Here is a 24,728-nt window from a genome sequence, read left to right as displayed (position 1 = left end):
AATCTAGTTTATAGCATGGTATTCCTATGTGGTTTCCCACCCAAGTACACAATATGTTTGACTTTCTATTCCAAAGCAGAGCATTGAGGCACTTTGCAATGAACCTTTGCAAGAGCTGAGAAAGTGGAATAAGATTTTCTTCCTAAAATAATAATGTGAAAGAAATTACAACACTCTCCCTTGATTTGTGGCCTCTGCTTTATAGATCACCTAAATTGATGTTGGGAGGCAGGGGGGGGGGGAGAGATTAAAGTGAAGATTTCAAAGGCTGCTCTTCATACAAATAGCTAAGATCTTTATATCACACAAAAAGCATATGAGTCCATCTGCAAAAGTTTGTCCAGGTGAAGCCAACTCAGTAGATAACAAAGCCTACACATTGCTATAAGGCAGGGGTCTTCAAACCCAGCCCTTTTATGACTCATGGACTTCAACTCCCAGAATTCCTAGGCCAGCGTGCCTGCCTGAGGAATTCTGGGCATTGAAGTCCATGAGTCATAATAGGGCCGAGTTTGAAAACCCCCTGCAATAAGATGTTATTCAAAGCCCACTTACCTTTTCCTTTACACTCCTGGCTTTTATAATTTTGGCTGCTAATTTGAGACCTGTCTCTTTTTCTTCACATTTATGTACCTGGCCAAACCGTCCACTAGAGAAAGAAAAAGAAAAAAAGCATAATTGAATTCAGCCCTCAGGTGACTTTTCATTTCATTTCTTTTGAAGTTAGGACAGTCCTAGGATTAGGAGAATCACTTGCCCTGATCCTACAAGGCTGATCTTATATACTTGTTAAAAGATTACAATAAAAGTTTTAGGACAGGGGTCTTCAAACTTGGGCCTTTTATGACTTGTGGACTTCAGCTCCCAGAATTCCTCATCCAGTGTGCCTAGCTGAGGAATTCTGGGAGTTGAAGTCCACAAATCATAGAAAGGCCAAGTTTGAAGACCCCTGATTTAGGAGATCAACATGATTGGTCCTATTTCCAGAAGAGAAACAAAAAAAATGACAATATCCAGGCTTTTGGCTGGTCCCTGCAGTAAACAGGGCATTGGACAAAATAGAGCTTTAAGACTAGCAGACTTTTTGATGTTCTCAGCCTTACTTCTCGTGAAAGTGTCATGCTTTGAGGTAGAATTTAGAACACTCATTCATTTTTAGGACAGGTTAGGATAGACTATTTATTTGTATTGGGAATCAATTTGTTTGATTGGTAATAGCAAGGATTTCTTGAACTGGAAGACACCAAAATAACTCAGCTCCAGAAACCATCAACTCTCTGTTCAGTCTTCCATTTAAAATACGTAAGCCATTGCTATTCTGGACTAGGGTGGTTAGCTTATTGCTTCATCCAAATAAAACTACTACTTGATCTGTACTGTAGTAATCTAGGACAGTATCGAGGGGTTGGTCTGATTCCTTTAAGAGATTCTGCACTGAATGAACTATAATTGTGGCTCAACTTACCCTCCCAAAACTTCATTCTTGAAGATGTGATAGAAGCTACTAATCCCAGCTCCTTTTGCTCTGATGATCCTGTGATCAAAAGGAGCAGGCATTGATGGTACTTTATCTGTAAATGATAAACACAAAATGCCACATTCAATGTGAACTAATGAAATGAGAGACATATATAGTTATGTGGGTATGCATGCCTTTGAGTTAGATTTTGTCTGCTGGCAACTGCCTGGACAAATCCCTGCAGTTTTATTAACAAGATTTCAGAAGTAGTTTGCTATTGCCTACGTCCTAGAGCTGAGAGAGAGTGACTGGCCCAAGGTTTCTGCCTAAGTTGGGTTTCTGCCTAAAGTGGGATTAGAACTCACAGTCTGTTGGATTCTGTCCTGCTGTCTCAAATTATTTTTCAGTTTTTGTTCAGGTGTTAAATGTAACGAGCAACTTCAAACCACTATTTCCCCTTGTTTGGGTTCTTAGTCCTGTGCACTGTTGCAGGATGGCAGCTTTTGCTTTGAGTGTGCAAAAGATTTTTGTGAACATTGTTTTCTGGAAATCTCAAGATCTGGCTTGGGACAGGATTCCACAAATTCTAACATGGGTTGATTCTGATTTGGTAGGTCCTAAAAGAACTTTGGAACAGTTTGAAAATTTGAAAAACATTATGCTGGTGACATAGAAATGCAGGCTTTTAAATACAGGCTACCTATTCAGCTTAATAAAGTCAACCTTAATTGTATCCAAGAAGCACGAACAAAGAAGTGAAATTATAAACTGACATCTTAGGCACCAGAAGAGAAGTCAAAAGGGATTGGATACTTTCAGTCAGTAAAATCATACTTTTTATTCCTAAGGACATGAAAAACAAGATGAAACAGCTTTGCTTTTATAGTTAGGAAGAGCATAGTAAGAATTGTACTTTGCTACAATGTAATAAATGATAACATCAACCAGACTTCAAGGGCAATCCCTTAATATGACAGTCTTTTAAGTTTATGCTCTGACCTCCAAGGTAGGAAAATAGGAGCTTGATGAGTTTTATTATCAACTTCAGTTTGAAATCAAGCGCTCCTGGTGACTGGCGACGGGAATGTCAATACTGGAAATGTTAAAAAGGAAAATGTAGTTGGATGGTATGGCTTAGGAAACCAAAATGAAACAGGAAAGCGATGTATCAGTTTCTGCCACTCCAATGAAATCTTCATAGCTAGCACTGTTCAAACAATAAAAATGATGCCTCTGTAAATGGATATCACCAGATAAAGTATAGAAATCAAATTGACAATATGATTGCTAAAAGGAGGCAGAGGAGCTGAATTATAGCATCATAAACATAGCCAGGCACAAATCATGTGGAACAAATCATGAACTGCTCATGAGCTAGTTTATTTATTTATCTAATAGATTTTTTTATCTCGCCCTTTATTACTTTATAAGTAAGGTAGTGAACATTCTTAATACTGCTCTTCCTATTTTCCCCACAACAATAATATTGTGGGGTGGTTTGGGCTGAGAGAGACTGACTGGCCCAAAGCCACCCAGTTCCAAGTCAACCTAAAACAGACAAAGAAGCCAGTAAGTTTCTACAGTAGGATCTTGTACATATACCCGCCATTTTCAAGGAGAATATCAGAAATCACACTGAAATACTGAGCCTCAATGATTAAAAAACTAGAGGAATTATGAATGAACTTGAAGAAATTGTTCACAATGAATGTGAAAAGAGGCTGCAAAAAAAAAAGGAAGAGAAGGAAGCAAACTGGGAGAATTCAGAAGAAACTCTGGAAATTGCCAAGAAAAGACAAGCAAAGTCAAAGAAGACAAAAATCTCAGGAAGAAACTTAATAAAGAGTTTCAGAGAGCACTTGATGGAGGAGCCATGAAAGTCTTGGAAAAAGATACTAAAACGCCATGAGTCCCTATACCTACAACCATGACAACTGAGAAACTTAATGGAAATGAAAGTTGGGTTTTAAAGAAGCAGGTTTGGAAAAATATTGATATTTCTGAACTTTTGGTGTTGAAGAAAACTGCTGAGGATACTGCGGACAGCCAAGAGCAGAAATCAATGGATCATCAAGCAAATCAATCTAGAGTTCTCACTCAAGGCACAAATGACCAGATTCAAATTATCCTAATTCAGATTCATTATCTGAAGGCCCAGCTTTCTGCAAAAGGCTGCAGTGCTGGGAAAGATGGAAGGAAAGAGAAGAGGACAAACAATAAGGAAGACAGATTCAGTTTGGGAAACATGCAAGAATAGGTTAGCTCAGTGGCGTAGCGTGGGGGGTGCAGGGGGGGCGCGCTCGCACTCGCAGCTCTCTGCCCCGCCTGGCTCACTCACTCTCACTGCAGTGCTGGCTGTGCGAATCCGATCCGAGCCGCCGGGTCGCCGCCCACTGTGGAGGGGGGGTGCCAGGCGTGCGGTGCGGTTAGGGGGCGCAAATTACTTGCCTTGCCCTGGGTGCTGACAACCCACGCTACGCCACTGGGTTAGCTATAAATTGTCATGGAGCAAATCTAGCGATAGGAGCTGAAACAACTTGGTGGCACATTTAAGTAAAATTTAATTTAATATTAAAATAACTTGCTTCTTTTTCTGTATGTCTAGCAAAGCCCAAACCTTATAAACTGGCAATCAAATAAACCCATAAAAAAGTTAATGACAAGGATAGACAAAAGAACAGGTAGCACGACAATTTGTTTGCTTTCAAATGGGATTTTCAACTGGTATAGCTAACAATCCAGGTGTTATTCTTCTGTTAACAGAACAATTTAGGCAATGAAATACAAATGCATTCATTTTGCTTGCAATTAGTATATATTTTATATATTTTTAAAGCTGAGTTGTACCAATTATCAAATTATCCCCCTTTGAAGGTTCTTGCTTCACTTTGAACTTGTTGGCAGCTGTCGATTTAGATGGGAATATTTTTCCAGGTAAGGCAAGTTCGGTTGTTTTTGGCTTAGCTGCTTCTTTTGGTTTAAGTCCACCACTGGCCTTTGCTACATCCACTCTGCTCTTTTTGTTGATATCTTTGGGAAAACGTCCCTCATTCACATGACGCTTGCTGCTGAGGGTTTGCTCATCTTTCAGAAGAAATAAAGCTTTTTCATTTTCTTTATGCCTAGATGAGAAATTGTAAATTATTCCAGTGTCATCTTTGGAACATTGTAGAGAAATATAAACAACCCAAATTATCAGAAGTATTTGTTTTTAGAGCTCATGGTTGATCAATGAATACATGTATTATTTTATTTTATTTTATTTTATTTTATTTTATTTTATTTTATTTTATTTTATTTTATTATTTTATTTTATTTTATTTTATTTTATTATTTTATTTTATTTTATTTTATTTTATTTTATTTTATTATTTTATTTTATTATTTATTTTATTATTTTATTTTATTTTATTTTATTTTATTTTATTTTATTTTATTTTATTATTTTATTTTATTTTATTTTATTTTATTTTATTTTATTTTATTATTTTATTTTATTTTATTTTATTTTATTTTATTATTTTATTTTATTTTATTTTATTTTATTTTATTTTATTTTATTTTATTTTATTATTTTATTCAATTTAGGAAGCTGCCCATTTCACGTATTTGATTCTGAGTGGCTTACAAGACTGAAACACAAACAGTGCCGGAAGTAAAAAAAATAATCCTGCAATCTATACAATACAACCAAGGGGAGAAAATAGTCAATTTAGGTTAACAATAACAGTTTTATGAGTTTTGCGCCACCATTACAGTATCTGATCCCTAGGCCACATGGGCAAAGCCAGGTCTTCAGGCCTTTTTTGGAAGGCCAGCAAGGTTGCAGCCAGTCTGACCTCTGGGAGAAAAGATGTTGCATATGGTGGGTGCAGCAAAGAGATAAAGGCTCCCCTCTTGGCTCCAGTCAGATGGCATTTCCTTGTAGATGGAAGCCATATCATGACTCTTCTGTTACTCATGATGGGACAAGTAAATGTAATTGGGGAGAGTCAGTCCCTCACATAGCCTGGCCTCATATCATGTGAGAATTTGTAGGTTATCCAACACCTTGAGCTGAACCTGGAAGCAGAGTGGTAGCAGTTTGCAGATCAGAGGTATAACATGCGCAGAACTATCCGTGCACATAATTACCCATGCTGCTGCATTTGCACTACCGAAGCTTTCCAGTGTTCTTCAAGGGCAGCTCCGTTTAGAGCACATTGCAGCAATCTATACAGGAGGTAACCAGGACATGAATGACTGAGTAGAAAGCCTCATTTATGTGGGAAAACTGTATACAGGTGGTCTTCAGTTAACCACCACTGGTTCAGTAGCTGCTTGGAGTTATGAGAGCATGGAACAGGGGGTACTCATCACTAGCCCTTGCACACTTGGCAACTGGCTTGCACTTACAACACTTGCGGCATCTCACATCCCGTGATTCCCATTTGCGATGGTTTCCCACAAGAAAATGGGAAAGCTGGAAGGGATGGTCAGAATTCACTTGGATAAGTTCCCCTCCTCCAGCCTTCCTGCATTCACATGACCTTGCACTATTCATCCCCTGGCCGTCCTGCATTTAATTTATTTATTAAATTTATATGCTGCTGATATCAGTGTTGAAGCAACTCTGGGCAGCATTTAAATGTATATTCCTATCCCCCAGACTTTGTGCGCTCTTATGTGACCTACACTGGGCCTCCCAAGATGTTCCCCTGGCCTCCCCAACTCTCCTATGGCACTTCTGGATTCCTTATCTGAAGCTCTCTGTTTCCTGCTTAATGACCCACACGTCCAATGGCAACCAGGACTGCCAGGATTGTGGTTGCTAAGAGTTGCGATCATATATCATCACACAGTACATCACTTAGAGATGGCAATCCCAATCTCAATTGCTGTCATAACCTGAAGACTAACTGTGTACATTTTCACTGGTAATATAAATGGCAGAGTGTTAGAACAGGAATAAGTCTTGTGAGAATATAAGAAAAATCTCCTCCCGGCTAAATTGGAAACCTTAGGCAGCAAAGTTCTTACCATTACCTCACAAGCTTCCACAATATATTGGGCTCCTCATTATATGTGTGCACAATCTATTATGGATTCCATCTAACTTAGAGAATATTTTCAAGGAAGATGGTCTTGGTTGAACAGAACCATTCTATTTCCCTCCAAAAACTTAAAGTATGGTATGTAGTTCTTCCCTCCTCTAGAATTCAACACCTATCGAGCAATTGTTATTACTGGATTTCATTATGGACAGGAACATTAAGTCTTTCTATCAATTTCATTAGTAACACGTCAACATTTCCATAAGACTGTTTTCTTTGTTGTCCAAAAGTTCTAAATTAACCTAATCCAACAGGAAGTTTTCTTATGCAAGTTTTGTCTTTCTGGTTTCAATGAGATTGCAAAATAAATAAATAAATAAATAAATAAAAATTCTTGTACAATAAAAGCCAAGACTTGAGAGGATTATAAGTAATGTAAGACAAACATTTGGACCAAATATTCTACAGTATGTTGAACAAGTTTTGTATTATCAACAATTAGAAAAAAGTGAAAGTTGGATATTGCGTTCTTTTTAACACAGAATATCAAGACCAGAAGGCCAACACTACAAAAAAGTGTTTGTAGAGGCCTAATAGTCCAAGTCTTGTTTAATGCAGGAAATTCAAAATAAGAACATTCTAGTCAGATGGCTAAACTGTTTCTGCTTCACAGCTTTTATTGAGGGTATATCTATAATTACATCAAGGAATTAATTCCTTTGTCGAACTATCCCCAAATTCCATACATTTCTCTTAATTCTGAGCCAAAATTTATCTTTCTATAAGTTACTCTTTGAGTAACTTTGCCTTTGTCCATCTGATAATACTTCAGAGCTACTAGGTCCATCCCCCTCAATCTTCTCTTCCCATGTTGGAAATAGTGTTGTTGTTTTTAATGCCTATTAAATATTATATAGTTTTTATCCTTGTATGGATTATCTTTAATCTAATGATCTAAAGTGATAGCCTCTCTCTCTCTCTCTCTCTCTCTCTCTCTCTCTCTCTCTCTCTGTGTGTGTGTGTGTGTGTGTGTGTGTGTGTGTGTGTGTGTTTGTGTGTGTGTGTGTGTGTATGTGTATTACAAATCCAGCTTCTACAGTTCAATAAGCACTGCATGATGCTATATGAATAAATCTAAAGGGAGATAGTGTGGTATTGAAAACATACTTGATATCTGGATCTTCTACTGATTTTTTTCTTTGAGATATTTTTTCTGGTACTTCTGCTTTTTCATCCCTGGGAATATCTTTTCTTTTATCATCTTCTCCCACATTCTCTGGACTTTCTTGAGATCCATCATGCTTCTTCACAAATCCTAGAGCATCACCTTCTGTATCTGGGTTATTCTGACTTTGGTTGGCTTCATTTGCATTCAGCTCCACTGGACTCTTTCCTGAGGTCTTCTGAACAGAACTTTTCCAACTGTTATTATTACTTCTCTCTGCACACACTTTAGACTCATAAGAATCAAGAGATTTGGGGGAATTTCTCTGAACAAGAAAAATGTTTGCCTTCTCTGTATTCTCTCTGTTGAGTTTATGGACCTTTTCCGTATGAGAATATAATTCTGACTTCTCATCAGAGCCATCTAGAACCAAGGAAAAAAAAATCAACGATTTCAGTGAAAAGAATAGTTATGTAACACCATTCAGTTACTCACACTGCAGAAACCTGCTTCTCTCTTTTGAAAGTTTAGGGTCTTTCCAGCTTCTGAAGTGAAGCTTTCAACCACTAAGAGTCTAAATATATTATAAAGAATATATTCTTCTCATTCAAGGCTGTCTCTAGTTGGATTCTGACCACTGCTATTCATTGGTCTTCTGTCAAAACATTTCCCTTCATTTTCCACGTGTGAAAGCATCACTTCCACGTAGCATAGAAATGCAGCCCAAATGTTACAGAGAAGTAGGGAAGAATATATATATATCCAATTATATATATATATATATATATAATTTTATTTATTTAAATTTATTGGTCACCTCCCTCCAATGGACTCTAACAGTTAATATACATTTAATTTGTTCATCTCCATTCAGAGAACATATTTTCAGACATTTGTCTGATATTTCTGGCCATTTTAAAAAATAAAATGATATATTGTCAGCTGAATTAACTGTATCCTTTGTTCTACTGAACAAGCCCTATTGTAACTCAAATCAAAACTTCTGTCCACTGTGAGCAACACAACTTCTCCAAACTTTGGCAAACAAGTTATGGCAACAGACAATCAAGGGGATGCAGCGTTTCTAATACTGGTAAGTAACATGGCTAATCTAGTTGGAGGAGTGAGATTATGCGATGCTGGCACTAGAAAAATGCAACTAGCTGTTCTAGAGGGGTAGACTTGGCACAAGTCCAATGGGCAAAAAGCCAAGGTTAAGAAACTTTATCCCAGAATGCCCTGGGGTGAAAAACCCTTTTTTCCATTTGATAAATCATACTCTCCCTGTCTAGGGCACAAAGCTGCAAAAACAATACCACTCGTGTTAGTTTTGAGAGAAAGAAAGAGATATCTAACCTGAGGAATCTGGCATTTTTTTCTTTTTTATGGATTTTGTTCCCTTTGCAGTAAGATACGACTTTTCCTATGGGAAAAACAAGCAAGCAGGTCAAGGTTTCATAACATATTTCCTTTGTAAAATGTTGCATTTCCTTGTTCTACGCACAGATTTTCCATGACTGCCAATCAAAATCGAACTTTGACAGCATCTGTAATTATTTCCCCTTTCTGTCACTGTTTATGAAATTCTTTCACCTGAATTTTGCAATTACACAATATACTTCCCTGAACTGTCCAGGGTTCCCTTAAAGAAGGAATTCAGAATCCAGGCCCTGCTGCTAAATAATGTTTATTTCTTGGAAAGGTCCATGCTGACTTGCTTGTATTTTATAGTTTTGTATTAATTTTATTGAATAGGGCTGTAGTATTTAATATTTTTAATTTTTGTACATTGTATTTTATTGCATTGCCCTGTACACCGCCTTGAGTCCTTCGGGAGAAGGGCGGTATATAAATTAAATTAAATCAATTAAATAAATAAATAAGCTGTTGTGGATAAAAATATACTTAAGGATCCTAATATCTTTAATATTTGGCCATCCTGAAGGCAAAATTTAAATCTGAAACACTTAGTGAAATGTTACATCTTCTCTCCTTCTGTCTTTGCTAGCTAGATACAATATAGAACATATTTACATTTTCTAATGAAACTAAGGTGAGTGAAATTCTATGCAAATCTACTGAAGATAAAAACATGAAATGATAGTGAATTTTGCTTATTGAAATAAAGCCAGTTAACTTTTAAACCAGTTAATCTAATAGTCTATCTTAGGGATTTACAAAAATACAAATTCTTCCGAAGAGGTGTGCCTTTCCAGACATATCTTTCTCTTTTTTTTACATGGATATTTAATTGGTATGTATTATACATTTATCCTAACAAAACCTAATTAAAAAAATGAACACATATGTACTGCAACAGAAATGGTTTTCCAACAACTATATTTTGAATTGCATTTCCAAAACCATAAAAAACAAAGACATTTGGCTTTTTTTCTCAGCTGAGTGCCATTATTTAGCTTTGGATATGAATACTGAGAGAAAATTTCCCCAAAACAGGCAAAGCATGAACAATGGGATATATATATATATTCATATTAAAAATTACAATTTGGAACCTACTTCCGAAGAAACTCAGGTGGCAATGCAAGTTTTGCAAGGAAGATAATAAGTAACCTGTCTTTTTCAAAGCAATGTCGGTCATATTCTAATTATTTCACCCATGTTATCACTTCCAACACAGCCCTTTACACACAGATGCCAACTGTACGAAGCACGTTTCCAACGCTAACAAATATGCCTTCACCTGCTCCTTGAGAATAGTCAATATTTTATCTAGTTGGCCAATGAGATAGCACTAAAAATGGCATTACCTGCCTCTACCTACCCTTTGTTTTTATTTCACTGCATTTTGTGAGCATGTTTTAAAAATACCTGAGAACATTTAAAATTGAGGCTGGTTGCAAGGTGGAATAAGGAGTTTCAGGAATCTAAGGAGTGAATGAATCAGGAGGTATTGCTGTCTCTTTTTAGGACAATTGTTTTCAATAATTCACATGTAAATTATACCATATGAGAATGTTCGGTATTTACTGTGACCATTTATCCACTGCTAAACTTACCCCTGTTGATAAGTTCTTCTATCCAACTATTGTAGAGCTGAGTATAACAATAACCAGCCCATTGCTGGGATATTTGTTAATCGCTATTAGCAGTTCTTTTTTGGGGTCAAATTCAACTCCCGTTGCTATCGCAAATGTTTCCACATCCATGTTTCTTGGCAACTATACAGAAGTGGTTTTGGAAAGTTCTCACCAAAATTTTGTTTAATTCTTCAAAATAATCCATCTGGCTGGGCATTTTCACTGATACAGTCCAATAAAGTAGCTTCCCTTCTTTTTTCATTTTTTATTGTTCCTTTTGACGTGGCACACAATAGAGAACACTGGGGTCTAAAGGTGATCTTTTCTGCAGAGTTTTAGAGTAACAGCCTCTAATAATGCAACATCTAAAATGCAAGAGATAGTCACATCTTAAATGTAAGAGATTGTCATAGTTCTTTGAAACTAATTAACATTCCCATTCTTTAAAATAAAAACAGGACTGATCTAAAAACATTTTCACCCAGAATTTGTTATCATTTAAAGAATGAAGGTGATTTGAAATTAATAGGGAGCTTCTAACTTTAATTGACACTCATAACTGGATCATCATTTCAGAGACCTTACTTAAACAGACAAACAGAATCGCCACAGTGGGAGTGGGAGACTTTCGAATTCCTACCAGCTTCCCCTACCAGGAAAGTCGCCGTAGGCATCACAGTGGTGTACCAATTTGGCAGCATTGAAACAGCCACAATTTTGCCAAGTTTCAATGCCACAGAAGCTAATATAGACCCTGGATTTGGATACATACTGTCAGCCCACTTGAAGTATATTGATTCAAAAACTGTTGCCCTAAGATTCATCATTTCACCCAACTGAAGATTACAAACAATCAGACAGACACAAGAGTTTTAATAGTATATACGGTAGATTATAAAGTCACAACAGGCTTTAAACAAAAAAACAACCTGGCAAAATGCTGACTGGTTATCAGTGAATTTATAGTTTGGGAATTACTTTTTCTGTAGTCTTCAGTGCTTGAGTGACATCTAGAGGATGATTTTATGAATATATTGTTCCCCCAAAACTACACCATTAACTAATGGGGGAAGGGAGACGTCATGCCTGGATTAATCCCAGACAGTTCTTTCATATAAGCATTCCACTTTCAAAAATAGCCAGCCAGAGACTTCTGAGCTAATCGTCTCCTATCACTTGGCCTTCCGCTATTTTGTTATTTCAGGTAAACTGGCCATAATGATGGCTGATAAATATTAAGTCACTATGCAGTTTAAGCTAAAATTGCTGACTGGAACTAAAAGACTCCAAGATATAAATGGTACCTTCACCGTTTTGTATGGAAATGCACAAAAAATTAAAAAGGAAACCACTTACAATTAAAAGCCCTCTCCTTGAACCTTACAACATTTTATTTAAGAATCCCTGAGGACTGAATGGTAGAAATTTACTAGTTTAATATGAACAAATAAAAAAAAGTTAAAACAAATTAATCTGAAAACAAATTAGATAAATAATCAATTTAAAACCTGCTAGGCACAGATATTAGAATAGCAGTAATAAAATTAATTATAAGCCAACATTTCAGCAGGAATAGAAAATTTAAATTAAAAATTATCCTCAGTAAACATGCATAAATCCAAGTTGCAAATGTTTCTAGCTGTAGCATCCCTACAAATGCTGAATAAGGGAAAATCCACTTCCAAGTTAGACAAGATAAAATTGAGCTTTATATAATCATGGTATCTACCCCACTGAAAGAATGATTAAAACAGCATAACACATGGAAAATATTACTTGCAAAGACGTTAACTGTGATTTTCCAATATAAAAGGGACCACAAATGTGAAAGTGTGCATAATTATGTTAAAGAGCTATTTAAAACTACTTTTAAAAAAGATTTCCATGACTGAGTAGTGGATGAATTCATCAGAGAGGTATTATGACTGTTTCCCATATATACATAAAAAATAATTTTTGTCTGAAAATATTTTCAAGAGGTGTCTAAATAGTTTGTGTCCCAAGTATTTCCCCCTCCCACAACATCCCCTCCACAGCGGTCAAGCAATATGATAAATCATGGAGGTTCAAAATACCACTGTACAACTCGATGAGAAACAGGGGATTATTTTTGGTAATGACTCTAGAATTCCTTCTCAGGGAATCTTCATTTAAACTCCTTTTTGCCATCTTTTCAGAGATAGTAAAACCATTCTGCTTTAGCAGCTAATCATGTTTAATAGCTTTTGACATGTAATTAATTGCATGTAATGAGGGGGAGCATATTCATTGGGCGGAGAATGGAATGGCATATTTCAGAATATAGACCCAGGCTTTATCTTTTAATGTTTAAATAGGCAGTTTAGGCTTATACCTTACTAACCAGCCAATAAACCTTTGTGCTATTTTGTATGATTCTGATTAAGAGCGTGGATTTGTCCCAGACTACTGCTGTATCAAGGAAAAAGCTAAGCTAGAATTCCATTTTTCCCCCTGAGCCTTCATTTTTACACCAGAAAGATCTGCTTTTCTATTGAGATCCATGGTGCAGTTTCTGAATGTTTCCCTTCACTCTTAATACCCATCCTTGGATCCTTCAGGCTAGAGTGCACATTCTCTCATAGGGCTCCCATCTTCCACAGCTAGCATGCCCTGCTATTACAGAAGAGGTCATTGAAAGCTGGGCGAGGCTGCTGTACAAAATATTTGCTTTCAATGACCACTTTCTCTCAGGTGTCCCGATCTGGCAACTGTGAAGCAGGTTCCTTTCAAAGGGGAACCAGCATTGGGCCATGATAAACAGGATCTTCTTTTTGTAAGTCCTTTGGCTGTTCTTTCTGGAGCATAATATTTGCCTGAATTCTTGTGAGAGCAAAGTGTTCTCAAAGTAACCAAGGCAGCAAAGCTACCTTTAAATTTCATGCCATTTTCTTTCCCATCCACCATAGCCTGACCTGATGGTTGGACACGATTACTTGAGTAAACATGCTCTGGAAAAGGCAGGAGTTAGAGATCGAGGCAGCTTTAGACATAAATTATCATACCATGAGCAGAAATTGGAGATTCCATCCGAAATTCACCAGGAGATTTTATGAACATCTGACTTCTTTTTTTAGAGGCATTTGAATCACCTCTTTATGCACCAAGTCTAATCTGACAGTGTTATAATATTCAACTTCCTTCTTCTTTTTTAATTCACATATTGAAACTCTGACTTTTTTTTATCCCTACTGCCAGAAGATCTACAATGAACGTTTTTACGAAGGTTTAATCATAAAATTCTTTCCAACATTCTGTCCAACAAGGTGCAGTTCATTGGTGAGAAAAGTAAGGCAAGAAAAACCAAATGCACAGGCATAGAATAGGCAGTGCTGGCTTAACAGTGGCAACCATGAAAGAATATTGGTTTCCTAGTGGACCACCACTTAAATATAAGCCAGCAGTGGGCTGCAGCCACCTAAAAAAAGCTAATGAAAATCCTAGGCTGCATCAACTGGGCGATAGCATCAAGATCACAAGAAGTGATAGTACCACTCTATACTGCACTAATGAGGCCACACTTGGAATACTGTATCCAGTTCTGGTCACACAATTCAAAAAATATGTTGAGATCCTGGAAAGAGTGCAAAGAAGAGTAACAAAAAATGATAAAGGGTCTGGAAGCTAAACCATATAATGAATGGCTAAGGAAACTAGGTATGTCTAGCCTAATGAAGAAAAGGATTGGGGTGACATGATAGGTGTCTTCCGGTACTTGAGGGGCTATCACAGAGAAGAGGGCTCAACATATTCTCCAAAGCACCTGAGGGCAGGACATGAAGCAATGGGTGGAAGCTTGTTAAGGCAGATCCAACTGGAACTAAGGGGAAACTTCCTGACAGTGAGAACAATTAATCAGTGGAACAGCTTGCCTCCCAGATTTGTGGATACTCCATTGCTGGAGGTTTTCAAGAAAAGATTGACAGCCATTTGTCCAGGATGCTATAATGTCACCTGCTTTGGGCAAGAGGTTGAACTAGTTGACCTCCAAAATATCTTCCAGCCCTGTGATTCTGCAATTACTTGGTCTTTGGTCCTTTATGATTCCATCAGATTGACTCAACCATCAAAATGAAATTTTCTATGACTTCAGCTCATCTGCATTTATTAGGCTGTCTGTTTGCATGTGTACAGTATATGTGTATTTACAACAACTATACTGTCTCCAATGAAATAAGTACCTCAAAGTGCCCTCAGAGAATTATTGGAGTGTGACATTCAGCTATTGTAGCAATCCATTAATAACTGCAATAATAATTACTAACTACACTGACTGTTGTGATTGAGTAATTATTTCAGACTGTTTAATATATAAATCTCAACCAATCTAATACCATGGCTGTTGATATACAAGTACTTTCATGATGCATTCATGTCTTCCCAGTAACCCAGTAACCAAGCCATATACAATTATAATAAAGAGGTATTATTTGAGATATGAATTTTGTAACAGTTGCTAAAGTCCATCATTCCTCTTTCTGGTGTTTCTGCCTATATTCTTCTGCATTTATACTGCTAAAATTTACTCTTGTTTATATCGATAGAGGGACGCGGTGGCTCAGTGGGTTAGGACGCTGAGTTGTCGATTAGAAGGTCGGCAGTTTGGCAGGTCGAATCCGCATAACAGAGTGAGCGGCTGTTACTCGTCCCAGCTTCTGCCAACCTAGCAGTTTGAAAGCACGTAAAAATGCAGGTAGAAAAATAGGGACCACCACGCTGGGAAGGTAACATCATTCCGTGCGCCTTTGGCGTCTAGTCATGCTGGCCACATGACCACGGAGACCTCCTCGGACAAGCGCTGGCTCTTCGGCTTTGAAACGGAGATGAGCACCGGCCCCTAGAGTTGGAAACGACTAGCACACATGTGCAGGGGAACCTTTACCTTATATCGATAGAGGCCCAGGAGTAATATACACTAAAGACAATGATAGGATGATAAGATTTAACAGGACCTCTTAAGAGGCTCATAGAATGTCCTTGACTGTCTCTACATATTAGCATTATGTAAACCAAATCAGTCCTGTGACTATTATGAATAAGGACTTTATGGCACTATATCTCATAGTAAGCAAAAAGGCATTGCAAAAGTATCCCAGATTGCATGAATTGTGCTTGGATAAGCACAATATTGTGTTTGGATATTGTGCAAGCGCCATCCTTGGATAAAGCTAAACACATTTTGCCCTTTTATGTCTTGCATAGTCAATGCTCATGTTTCAATCCAGAATCAATAGACCATCCTTGCTGAGAATTGTCATGGCATCAAAGCCATGCATGTTGTTAAACACAGTCATTTTTTTCCTCATTCACTAAATTTATTTCCCATCTGGGATTTGAGGGCAATATTGATGAGAAGAACAGTCTCACTTCATTTTATCCTCATAATAGCCTTGTGGGATTAATTGGGCTAAAAAAGAGTGGCTGGCCCGTGGTCATCTACTGACAGCCAGGGTTCAATGAAGACTTCAACGTGGATTTCTCTAGATCTAGTATAACATCTTATACAACGTTGGCTCTGAATTCAATGAACTGTCAATCGAAAAAGACCAGAGAGATTCAAATACTTTAAGGAAATTTTGTGAAGCTCCTCTTCCAATCTTAGTTTTTTTTTAGTTCATGAATCAGCAACATGGAGCTCAAAACCACCTCCCTTTGCATCCAGGCAGCATGTTCTGGGCCCTCAAAGTAATTAAAAATTAAGTTAAAATGCCTTTTGAAATGGCTGACATAATTTTCTTATCTCAGGATGGCTTGAAAAGATTCTGTTATCCCATCAAGGTAGACCAGATCAGGAAAAAGACTTCAAGCAAAGTCTAGAACTACACTTTACTGAGAGCAGTGATATAACCCGGCAGGTTTCTTTGTCCCTTCACCTCCCCCAGGGGAGGTGGGTCAGGGGGTCAGGGAGGAGGTTAATCTAAGTCTCTTTGTGACACTCTCCCACCTCCCTGGACTTAATGTATATTTCTTCCATACTTGGTGTTTCCTCTGGATTTCTTCTCTAAGATCAACTTTATAACTCTCTACACCTCACATTCTCATTTTAACCATTCAAATTAAAGGATCCTAAGAGAGAACATTTGTAATAGTAGACCAAGTGCAACTGGCACCAACACTGTAATTCAGAGGACTCCAACCTTTCCGGGATCGAGGACTGAAGGAAAGGAGAGCAGCTTCAAAATTGGTGCAGGTGACATAACAGGGCCACACACACTGGCGTGGCACTAGCAACCCCATTTGCACATGCAGCATGCGCTGGCACCGTGCGCATGTGTGAACGGCCACACACACCCACGTTGGCTAGCGGCCCATTTGCACATGCATGAACAGGCCGCACAAACCACCACAGCTAGCGGCGTATGCACAAACGGACTGTGGACAGCCACCCCAGGCTAGCATCCCCGTTCGTGCCAATGCGCATGCACAAATGGGGCTGCGGGTGCTAGCGCAAGTGGGGAAAATGTGCACACATGTGTGCGCACACCAGCCAGCTCCTTCCGTGACCTGCTGGCCAAGAACCCACAGCCCAATCCCGGGCCGTTGACCATAGGTTGGGGATCCCACTGTAATTATTTTGAGAGCAGGTTAAAGCAGTCCTTTATTTGCTCAGACACTTTAAACAGGGAGGCTGTTATGCTATTTTATTGTCTTGCATTATTTTTGTCTTTAAATTGCATGTCTATGGTGTACCACTCTGGAATCCCTCTGGGTAATGAACGATTTAGGGGGGGAAAAAGCCAAAGAACTGTTAAGCTACTAAAAGTGTCAATGCTGAAAGAATATTGAACAATCACTTCTAAGTGGAGCACCCACCAGGGAAAAAAGAAACGAAAGACGTCCATATATCTTTCTCCAGCCTTACCACATCCAGTAAAAGATGCAATCTAAACTTCACCCAAATTAAAAACTGCGTCCATGATTTTTCCTCTTTTAAAAGTTTCAAGGATGCTTTTGTTCATTTCGAATCATCAAGCAGTCTCTCTGAATATACGGTGAGCACAAAAATATAAGTAATATTGAGAGGTGACAGGTATCTAACTGCAACTCAGTTTGGAGCATGTCTCCAAATGTTCAGTAGTTACATTGGGAAACCGCTGTTGTTGTTTTTTTGTTTTTTTCTCCCTGTGAAGTGGATGATGAGATTCTAATTGCCAATTGTACTCTGAACAATAGTAAATACCAGGCCTTAACTTGACAGTCTCTGCAAAAGAAGCAGACAAGCCCAGCTGGGAAGCATTAGAGAGAAACTTTCACTTATTATTTAAGAACTGAATTATAACCTGGTTTTGCTTAACGTTATACAGATGCAAGTTTAGTAAACCCAGCTGTAGTTTATTGGATGGAGCCAATGATTCCCCCCCCTTTTTTAAGAATAGCTAAAATGGCCCTGGATTCTATTAAAATGCATTTTTATTGCCTATATTAAGCTTTAACTGTGTTTCATGTTCGCGCAGATCTTTCCCTTTTATATGGATAACTGGAGCGATTAACAATAACATGCCAGAACAAATGCAATAATATCCGAAACAACAAATCAGATACAATAAGAAAAGTTACCCAAGAGCAATCCTGCAAGTGTCTATCCTCCATGCTGATAGGAACTGTCCCTTTTTTCCCCATATTGATAATCTATGTTTCTCTATCTTTTATTTCAAGAAAACAGAAGCAATGGGTGTATGGAACCCGTATCTAGATCACCATAATAGAGGTGATGAAAACCAATAAATTGAAACTTGCAAAACTTGATAAATAGTTCATTTGCTTAGATGAATAGTACTAAAGAAAAGAAAACAACTAATGTCTCTATTCAGAGGTCCCCATCCTTTGCGGCTTGGCAGCCCGACTGGAAGAAGAACTGGCCCACCTGAGCGGCAGGCTGGTGTTCACATGTGTGCATGTAGACAGCCCTTAGTTGAGTGGTAGGCTGGCACACATGCACGCATGCAGCATGACCCATGTGAGCAGTGGGCTAGCATTATTTATTTATTTATTTATTTATTTATTTATTTATTTATTTATTTATTTATTTATTTATTATTGGATTTATATACCGCCCTTCTCCCATAGGACTCAGGGCGGTTCACAAGGTTTTTTAAAAACAGTACAGCAAATTACAAAAATTAAAAACAATTAAAATGATTACATTAACCTTGAAATAAAAAACCCAATTACAATTAAAATACAATTAAAACCCCAGTTAATACTCTCAGTCCAGGCCAGAAAGCTCAAAGAGCCAGGTCTTCAGGTCCCGGCGGAATGAGCAAAGGTCAGGGGCAGTCCTAAGCTCTACAGGCAGCTGGTTCCAAAGGGCCGGCGCACCCACAGAGAAGGCCCTCCAGCCCGCTGCTCATGCAAGCCAAGCTGCACGTGTGCATGCCCAATTCCAAATAGTCCATGGCCCAGTAGCAGGGGACCCCTGCTTTACTTCACTAACTCCAACTTCCACCCATTCTAGTCAGTATGGCCAGTATCAAAAAAGATGAGAGTTGTCATGCAGTAAGATCTATATAATTTGAAAGAAGTTCTACTAAGGTTTTTGCATCAGAAAATCAGAAGGCAACTATCACCCATCCTAGAATATCCCATTTGATTTTGTTGCGTGATGTTGGATCAAGCACTTAGAGCAAAGGTCCCCGAGCTTTGGGGCACCAGGGACCAGTTCCATGGAGAGAGGTTTTTCTGCGGACCTGAGGGGGCGTGGTTTTGTGTGTTGCCTGCATCCCATGGATGGGGCTTTGCTTGTTTGTGTGGACTGGTTGCTGTCATGCTGCGGCCCAGTACTGGTCCAAGGACCAGGGGTTGGGGACCCCTGGCTTAGAAAAACCATTTATCGTGCTCTTCCACTTTTGCATATTTGTAAATGAATGGGAAATGAATCAGTCTCATTTCTCAGAAATGGCTTAGAATAGCATTGGCCGATAACTAGTGACTGGAAAGCATGGAAATAATTTGCCACAGCTGAAGAAAACTGAATTTTCCAGTGGGGAATTCAGCATAGAATGTATTGCCTAACAACTGTGTGCTCAATGTTCCTAAAATTTAACTAGATGCTGGGACAAATGCAATATTGCTCCAACCCTACAAAAGTTCATCTGAGGTTTAAACACTACTCAAATTTAGGGGGACTGCCTGGGCCTGGACAACTTACACTTTGAACCATCAGCACTTTCTTATCTCTTCTGGCACAGGTTTGAGCCTGATCCCACAGAGACGGAAAGCATCCTGGTTTCCCTGGAAATCTAACATAGAAAATTGCTCAGTCCTCTCAACAATATCCAAATCATAATTGTATTATTCTTGCTTACGGCTTCATAATTTGAGCAGACATTTTTTCCTTGATATTTGCCAGTCTTGGTGTTAAAGGAGGCAGGAGAACTGGCAGTGGATATGAGTCTTCCATACCTGCAAAGATTGAAGCTTATTTTGCTTTGAATTTACTGGCTCAAGCTGTGGTATTAATACGTCGTTATTTTCTTAATACTTTAGAAGTAAGAAGTAATGCACATGCCTTTGAAAGCATGTGCATTAAAATTCTTAATGTCTTACTCCAAATTAAAAAGAAAGCTGATATTTATCTAGAAAAATCCATGTCATGATTTTTTAAAAAATCATATTCTAGAGTAATTGTGCTTTCAATCACAAGCATAAACCATTGGCTAAAAAATGATTATATATAAATGACCCGGATTAAGAGAGGAACGGGGTAAATCTAAATCAGGGTAGGGAGAGCATAGCTAAAATCTGCTGGTCCTACCAGCTGTTCATTTAAAGAAATCTAGACTGACACTATGAAAAGATAAATATATTATATGCAAGAACACATTGTCCCTAAACTAAATGTGTATTTTAGCTAGCTTACATAAACATCACCTGGAGGGGAGATACATTCTTATATGTCATTCAGAGAAATGCAAAAAATGCAGAGACAATATTCTTATGCAGATTCACAGACTGAATCTTAGGATGCCCCTTCAGTTTATATCAATGGCATCTTATTGATATAAACTGAAGGGGCTTCACTACAACTCCCAACTATCTTCTCAGAAGAGTTAGGTTTTCTCAATGATGCCACTTAAAATGGGTACCAAGAGAATATGTGCAATAGGTTACTGGATGGTGGAAAGGAAAAAGAAATGGGGAATAAGAAAGATCAACCATTCGGCAGATCTGGAGGCCCAAATAAATTATATTGAACACATAGTATACAGTCCCCCAATTACTTTTGATTTACTTCAAAGTAAACAGATGAGGACTTGGAATAAAAGTGAAAACATTGGTGGGGTTTGGAATTCAAAAGAAGTTGGACTTGGTTTGTTTGTGGCTATGCAAAGACTCTAGGGCAGACATGTCAAACTCGCGATGTCACGTGACGTCGAGCGACGTATCAGAGTTTTTTCCCCATTGCCGGCAATGGGGTGGGTGCGGTTTTGTTGCGATGTGTCCGGCCCGCGGGCTGGCAGTTTGACACCCCTGCTCTAGGGTGATTCCTGTTTTGACTCTGCCCCCAGATTCTGCCATTCCTCTTAAACATCCATTACTCAGTAAAAAAAAATCCAAAATCTTTTCTATTTTATCCCCCCCCTCCAGTTTTTAGATTTTGACTGCAAACAAAAGTTCAACCCTAATGGAGGAAATCCTTACCTTTAATTGCCATACAAGAAGAAAATAGCTAGAAAATGATTTATTTATATTTTTAATTTAAAAGATTTATAAAGATGACCCTCTCACAACTTGTGACTCAAGGCAGTGTAAAAAACAAACAAAAAAAGGATCAATACAATAAAAAAAAAATCTTAATCCCAAAACATAATTGAGGCTGGTTGTAAAAATATGCACATGTACCACAGAATGTGCTCAAGAGTGACTGTGGCCTAATGATCAGGAAAAGAGCCAGGTCTTTACACTCAACAAAAAACCAATAGGTTCGCTATCTCCAAACGTATTAAGGGTGAATTTCTTATACTGTATGTTAAAGTTGGCTAATGTATTGCCCTTGGGTGCCAGGATTCTTGAGATATATGTGTAGAGTTCTGTGGCTCCCCAACAACTTCTTAAATACTTTTTAAAAATGATTAACAACTTACAAAATCTGCCAAATCCCACTAATTGTTGGTGTTCTTGCATACACTCCTTTTAGTTTCAGATGAGAATGTGCTATCATGAGATTATTACAATGTTACAAGATTTCAAGCCATTGCGGGAGGGAAAATAATGAAGAAAAATAATGAGGATAGCTATTTTGTGAGAATGAGCAAGGACGCCTGATGTCCATAAAAGTTATGCAACACTGCCATACTTGTTTTTCCACAATTAGTGATCAGAGTTTTACTCACATACCCAGAGGAAGAAAGATATCTTGTTATCTATTGTTCATTGCACAAAATTATGTGTTTAAAGATGGATGGCTGTATGATTTTTTTTAAAAGAAATAAATATATTTAAATCACATCAAGGTCATTTGACTCCATTGGTAAGAAATAGTGAATAGTTTGTAATAGATTCTCATGTTAAATAAATTAAATGGTGGAGGCAAGATGAAAACAGTACCAGAAAATAAATATTGCCATTGCATTTTTGTACCAGAACTGAATGAAGTAAGAGTGGTCTACATACTAAACATGGGAAATCCAATTTTTGGGGGGAGTGGGGAACAGGGAGTGTGGAAGATACTGATGGAGATTTCTTTGAAGTTCACTAATTTTGTTTTATTTTTAATCTCATATCAAGTGAACGTTTCTAGGTCTTTGTAGAACCTAAAAAACAATGGGATGTGAGTAGAGAAATGCATTCACTGCCTCATGGCCCAATTCACAAGTAAAACTGTATCATAAGTCGAGTGTTAGGTTAAGTCTAAGCAGTTCAAACATTAGGTTCACATGTTCTCTCTTCCTCTACTTCCCTATTTTATGACCTTTCTTGCCACAGTTGTTAAGTGAATCACTGCAGTTCTTTAGTTAGTAATATGGTTGTTAAGTGAATCTGGCTTCCCCATTTTGTTTGCTTGGCAGAAGATTGCAAAAGGTGATCACATGACTCTGGGATACTGCAACTGCCATAAATATGAACCAGTTGCAAAGCATCCAAATTTTGATCACGTGACCAAATGGATGATGCAACAGTTGTAAGTGGGGAAGATGGTCATAAGTCACTTTTTTCAGTGCTGTTGTAACTTTGAATGGTTACTTATATAGAGTGTCATTCTTTTACAAACTGTGTAACTTATAAACAAATTAGAAATACCAAGGGACTGGAAAAAGAAAGTGAGCGTTTTGACGATTACAAGAATTTAATAAAATATAATACATAAAAGCTCAATTATTTTATTTTTTAAATTTTACTGCTGTCTTTTATTTGCTTGTAAGCTTTGATAATTTGGCATAAAATCTGGAATGGGATAGTTTACATTATTTTTCAGTTTGGAGTAAAAGCCCTATACAGTAATATTCCAAGAGCTTGAAAAGTAGCATTTGGTTAGAATTTGACTAATTACACCACACTGAATTTAAAAGAGTTTTGTTGCCAAAGGCAAGGGGAAAAGGATTTTTTCTTTAATTAAGGTTTCTAGAATGAACAGCAGTTAACTGAATATTTAGATGCATGCGCCATTATCACCTTGTTTGCACTATTAACTCTGCTTCTAATTTTACGTACTCTCAAAATACTCTCAAAAGTAAAGCTAGATTATTTCCTATCGTTAGCAAGCAAGCAACCTTCACAAGATACAAACACGAATAGGGCCCTAGCAGCAATGTAACCCTGGACTTACCTTTTCGCTCCATTTGCTGAACAATGTTTCATTTTTTCCGGAGAACATCTGCATTCTGAAACAACTTTCTGACCTATCTTTTTTCAAATTGCCACCATCTCTAAGGAGCTTATCAGGGACTTCTTTCCTGCATAGGGGATCAGTGACTGTAGAAGTCTTTAATTCCCCTTCCAAAGAACCAACATGTTGCTGAACCTCTAGGATCACTTGTTCAACTCCTTCTAATCTTTGTTTACGTTGTTCAGCATTCGTCGGCATTTCAGAAAACTTCTTTTTATTGTCTGTGCATACCAGCTTCCTATCAGAGCTCATTAAATTTTTTGGATGGGGCAGCAGGTGATGTCTTGCCAGGTTCTTCCATTTTCCTTCGAGAGGTCGATATTTCTTTCCATAGATCAGATTTCTTGTGAAACACAACCTAACCTCTGCAGAACATTGTCAGCAACGCACAAACTTCCTGACTGAAGGAAGCCGCCTTCAGGCCCAACACACATTTATTTTCAGGAGAGCAGAAATTTGTCCTTAATAAAGAGAGTAGAAAAAGGTCCCTCTTCATGAGACATGCCGATTCTGTAAAGGGTTAGGATCAAACATTTTGGCCAAGGATTTTACTACAGATAAAGAAGACTTCTTTCTGCCGGTGGTAGCCATTACATCTATTTACATCAAGGCACAGAAGCTAAATGAAAAGAGCTGCCTCCAGAAGCTTTCTCAAAGACAGCCATCCAGTGTAACAGATCAAGTTCAATCTATGAAAAGACGATGCCATGACTTGGAGAGACGATCTGAGAAGTTATAAAAAAACACCTATTTTTTTTAATATTCCGGAGAAAGTATCACAATGTCCAGGCAGACATTTGCCAACCTGAGTAGAATTGCAGACAGTGACCATCAGTTCTTTGGGAAGTCAGAAGAATTATTTGCACTTGTGGAATCCAACTTCACAAAGGCTGTTAGACATTTGAGAAGGGAAGGACACTTTAGCAACTATTTATGACCAATATGCGCCTAGTATCCAACTTGATCAGTGATATGAGCCAAATGAGCACCTCTATAAGGGAAGCTAAATTTGGGTGCTTGACATTTTAACAGCTTAATACTAATTGTTTCAAGTGCCAGCTGCTTTATGGGGAAAAAATCCTTGGAACGCAGAGAATTTATTTCAAAGCATGTTGTAACACAAATAGTTCCTAAAATTTAGAAGCTATTTGCACAGAAGCTGAACTAGAGATCCCTTTGTCCACAC

General features: G+C 37.9%; 1 protein-coding gene across 1 annotated transcript in view; it reads right to left on the bottom strand.

The window, feature by feature from the left end:
• MYLK4 (myosin light chain kinase family member 4) overlaps positions 1 to 23,740 on the bottom strand; it is a gene marked incomplete at its 5' end in the record, with an annotated part of 45,634 nt that extends 21,894 nt beyond the window's left edge. The window contains 6 exons of the mRNA XM_081325581.1: positions 556 to 649; positions 1,466 to 1,571; positions 4,307 to 4,581; positions 7,660 to 8,080; positions 11,339 to 11,534; positions 23,483 to 23,740. Coding sequence (XP_081181707.1) covers positions 556 to 649; positions 1,466 to 1,571; positions 4,307 to 4,581; positions 7,660 to 8,080; positions 11,339 to 11,534; positions 23,483 to 23,740 — 1,350 coding nt within the window. The remainder of the gene's footprint in view (positions 1 to 555; positions 650 to 1,465; positions 1,572 to 4,306; positions 4,582 to 7,659; positions 8,081 to 11,338; positions 11,535 to 23,482) is intronic.
• Positions 23,741 to 24,728: the final 988 nt, after the last annotated feature.

Source organism: Vipera berus, assembly GCF_964194415.1.
Source record: "Vipera berus genome assembly, chromosome: 3".
NCBI lineage: Eukaryota > Metazoa > Chordata > Lepidosauria > Squamata > Viperidae > Vipera > Vipera berus.
The sequence above is the reverse complement of the archived record's forward strand: the minus strand, read 5'-3'. Positions and strand labels throughout refer to the sequence as shown.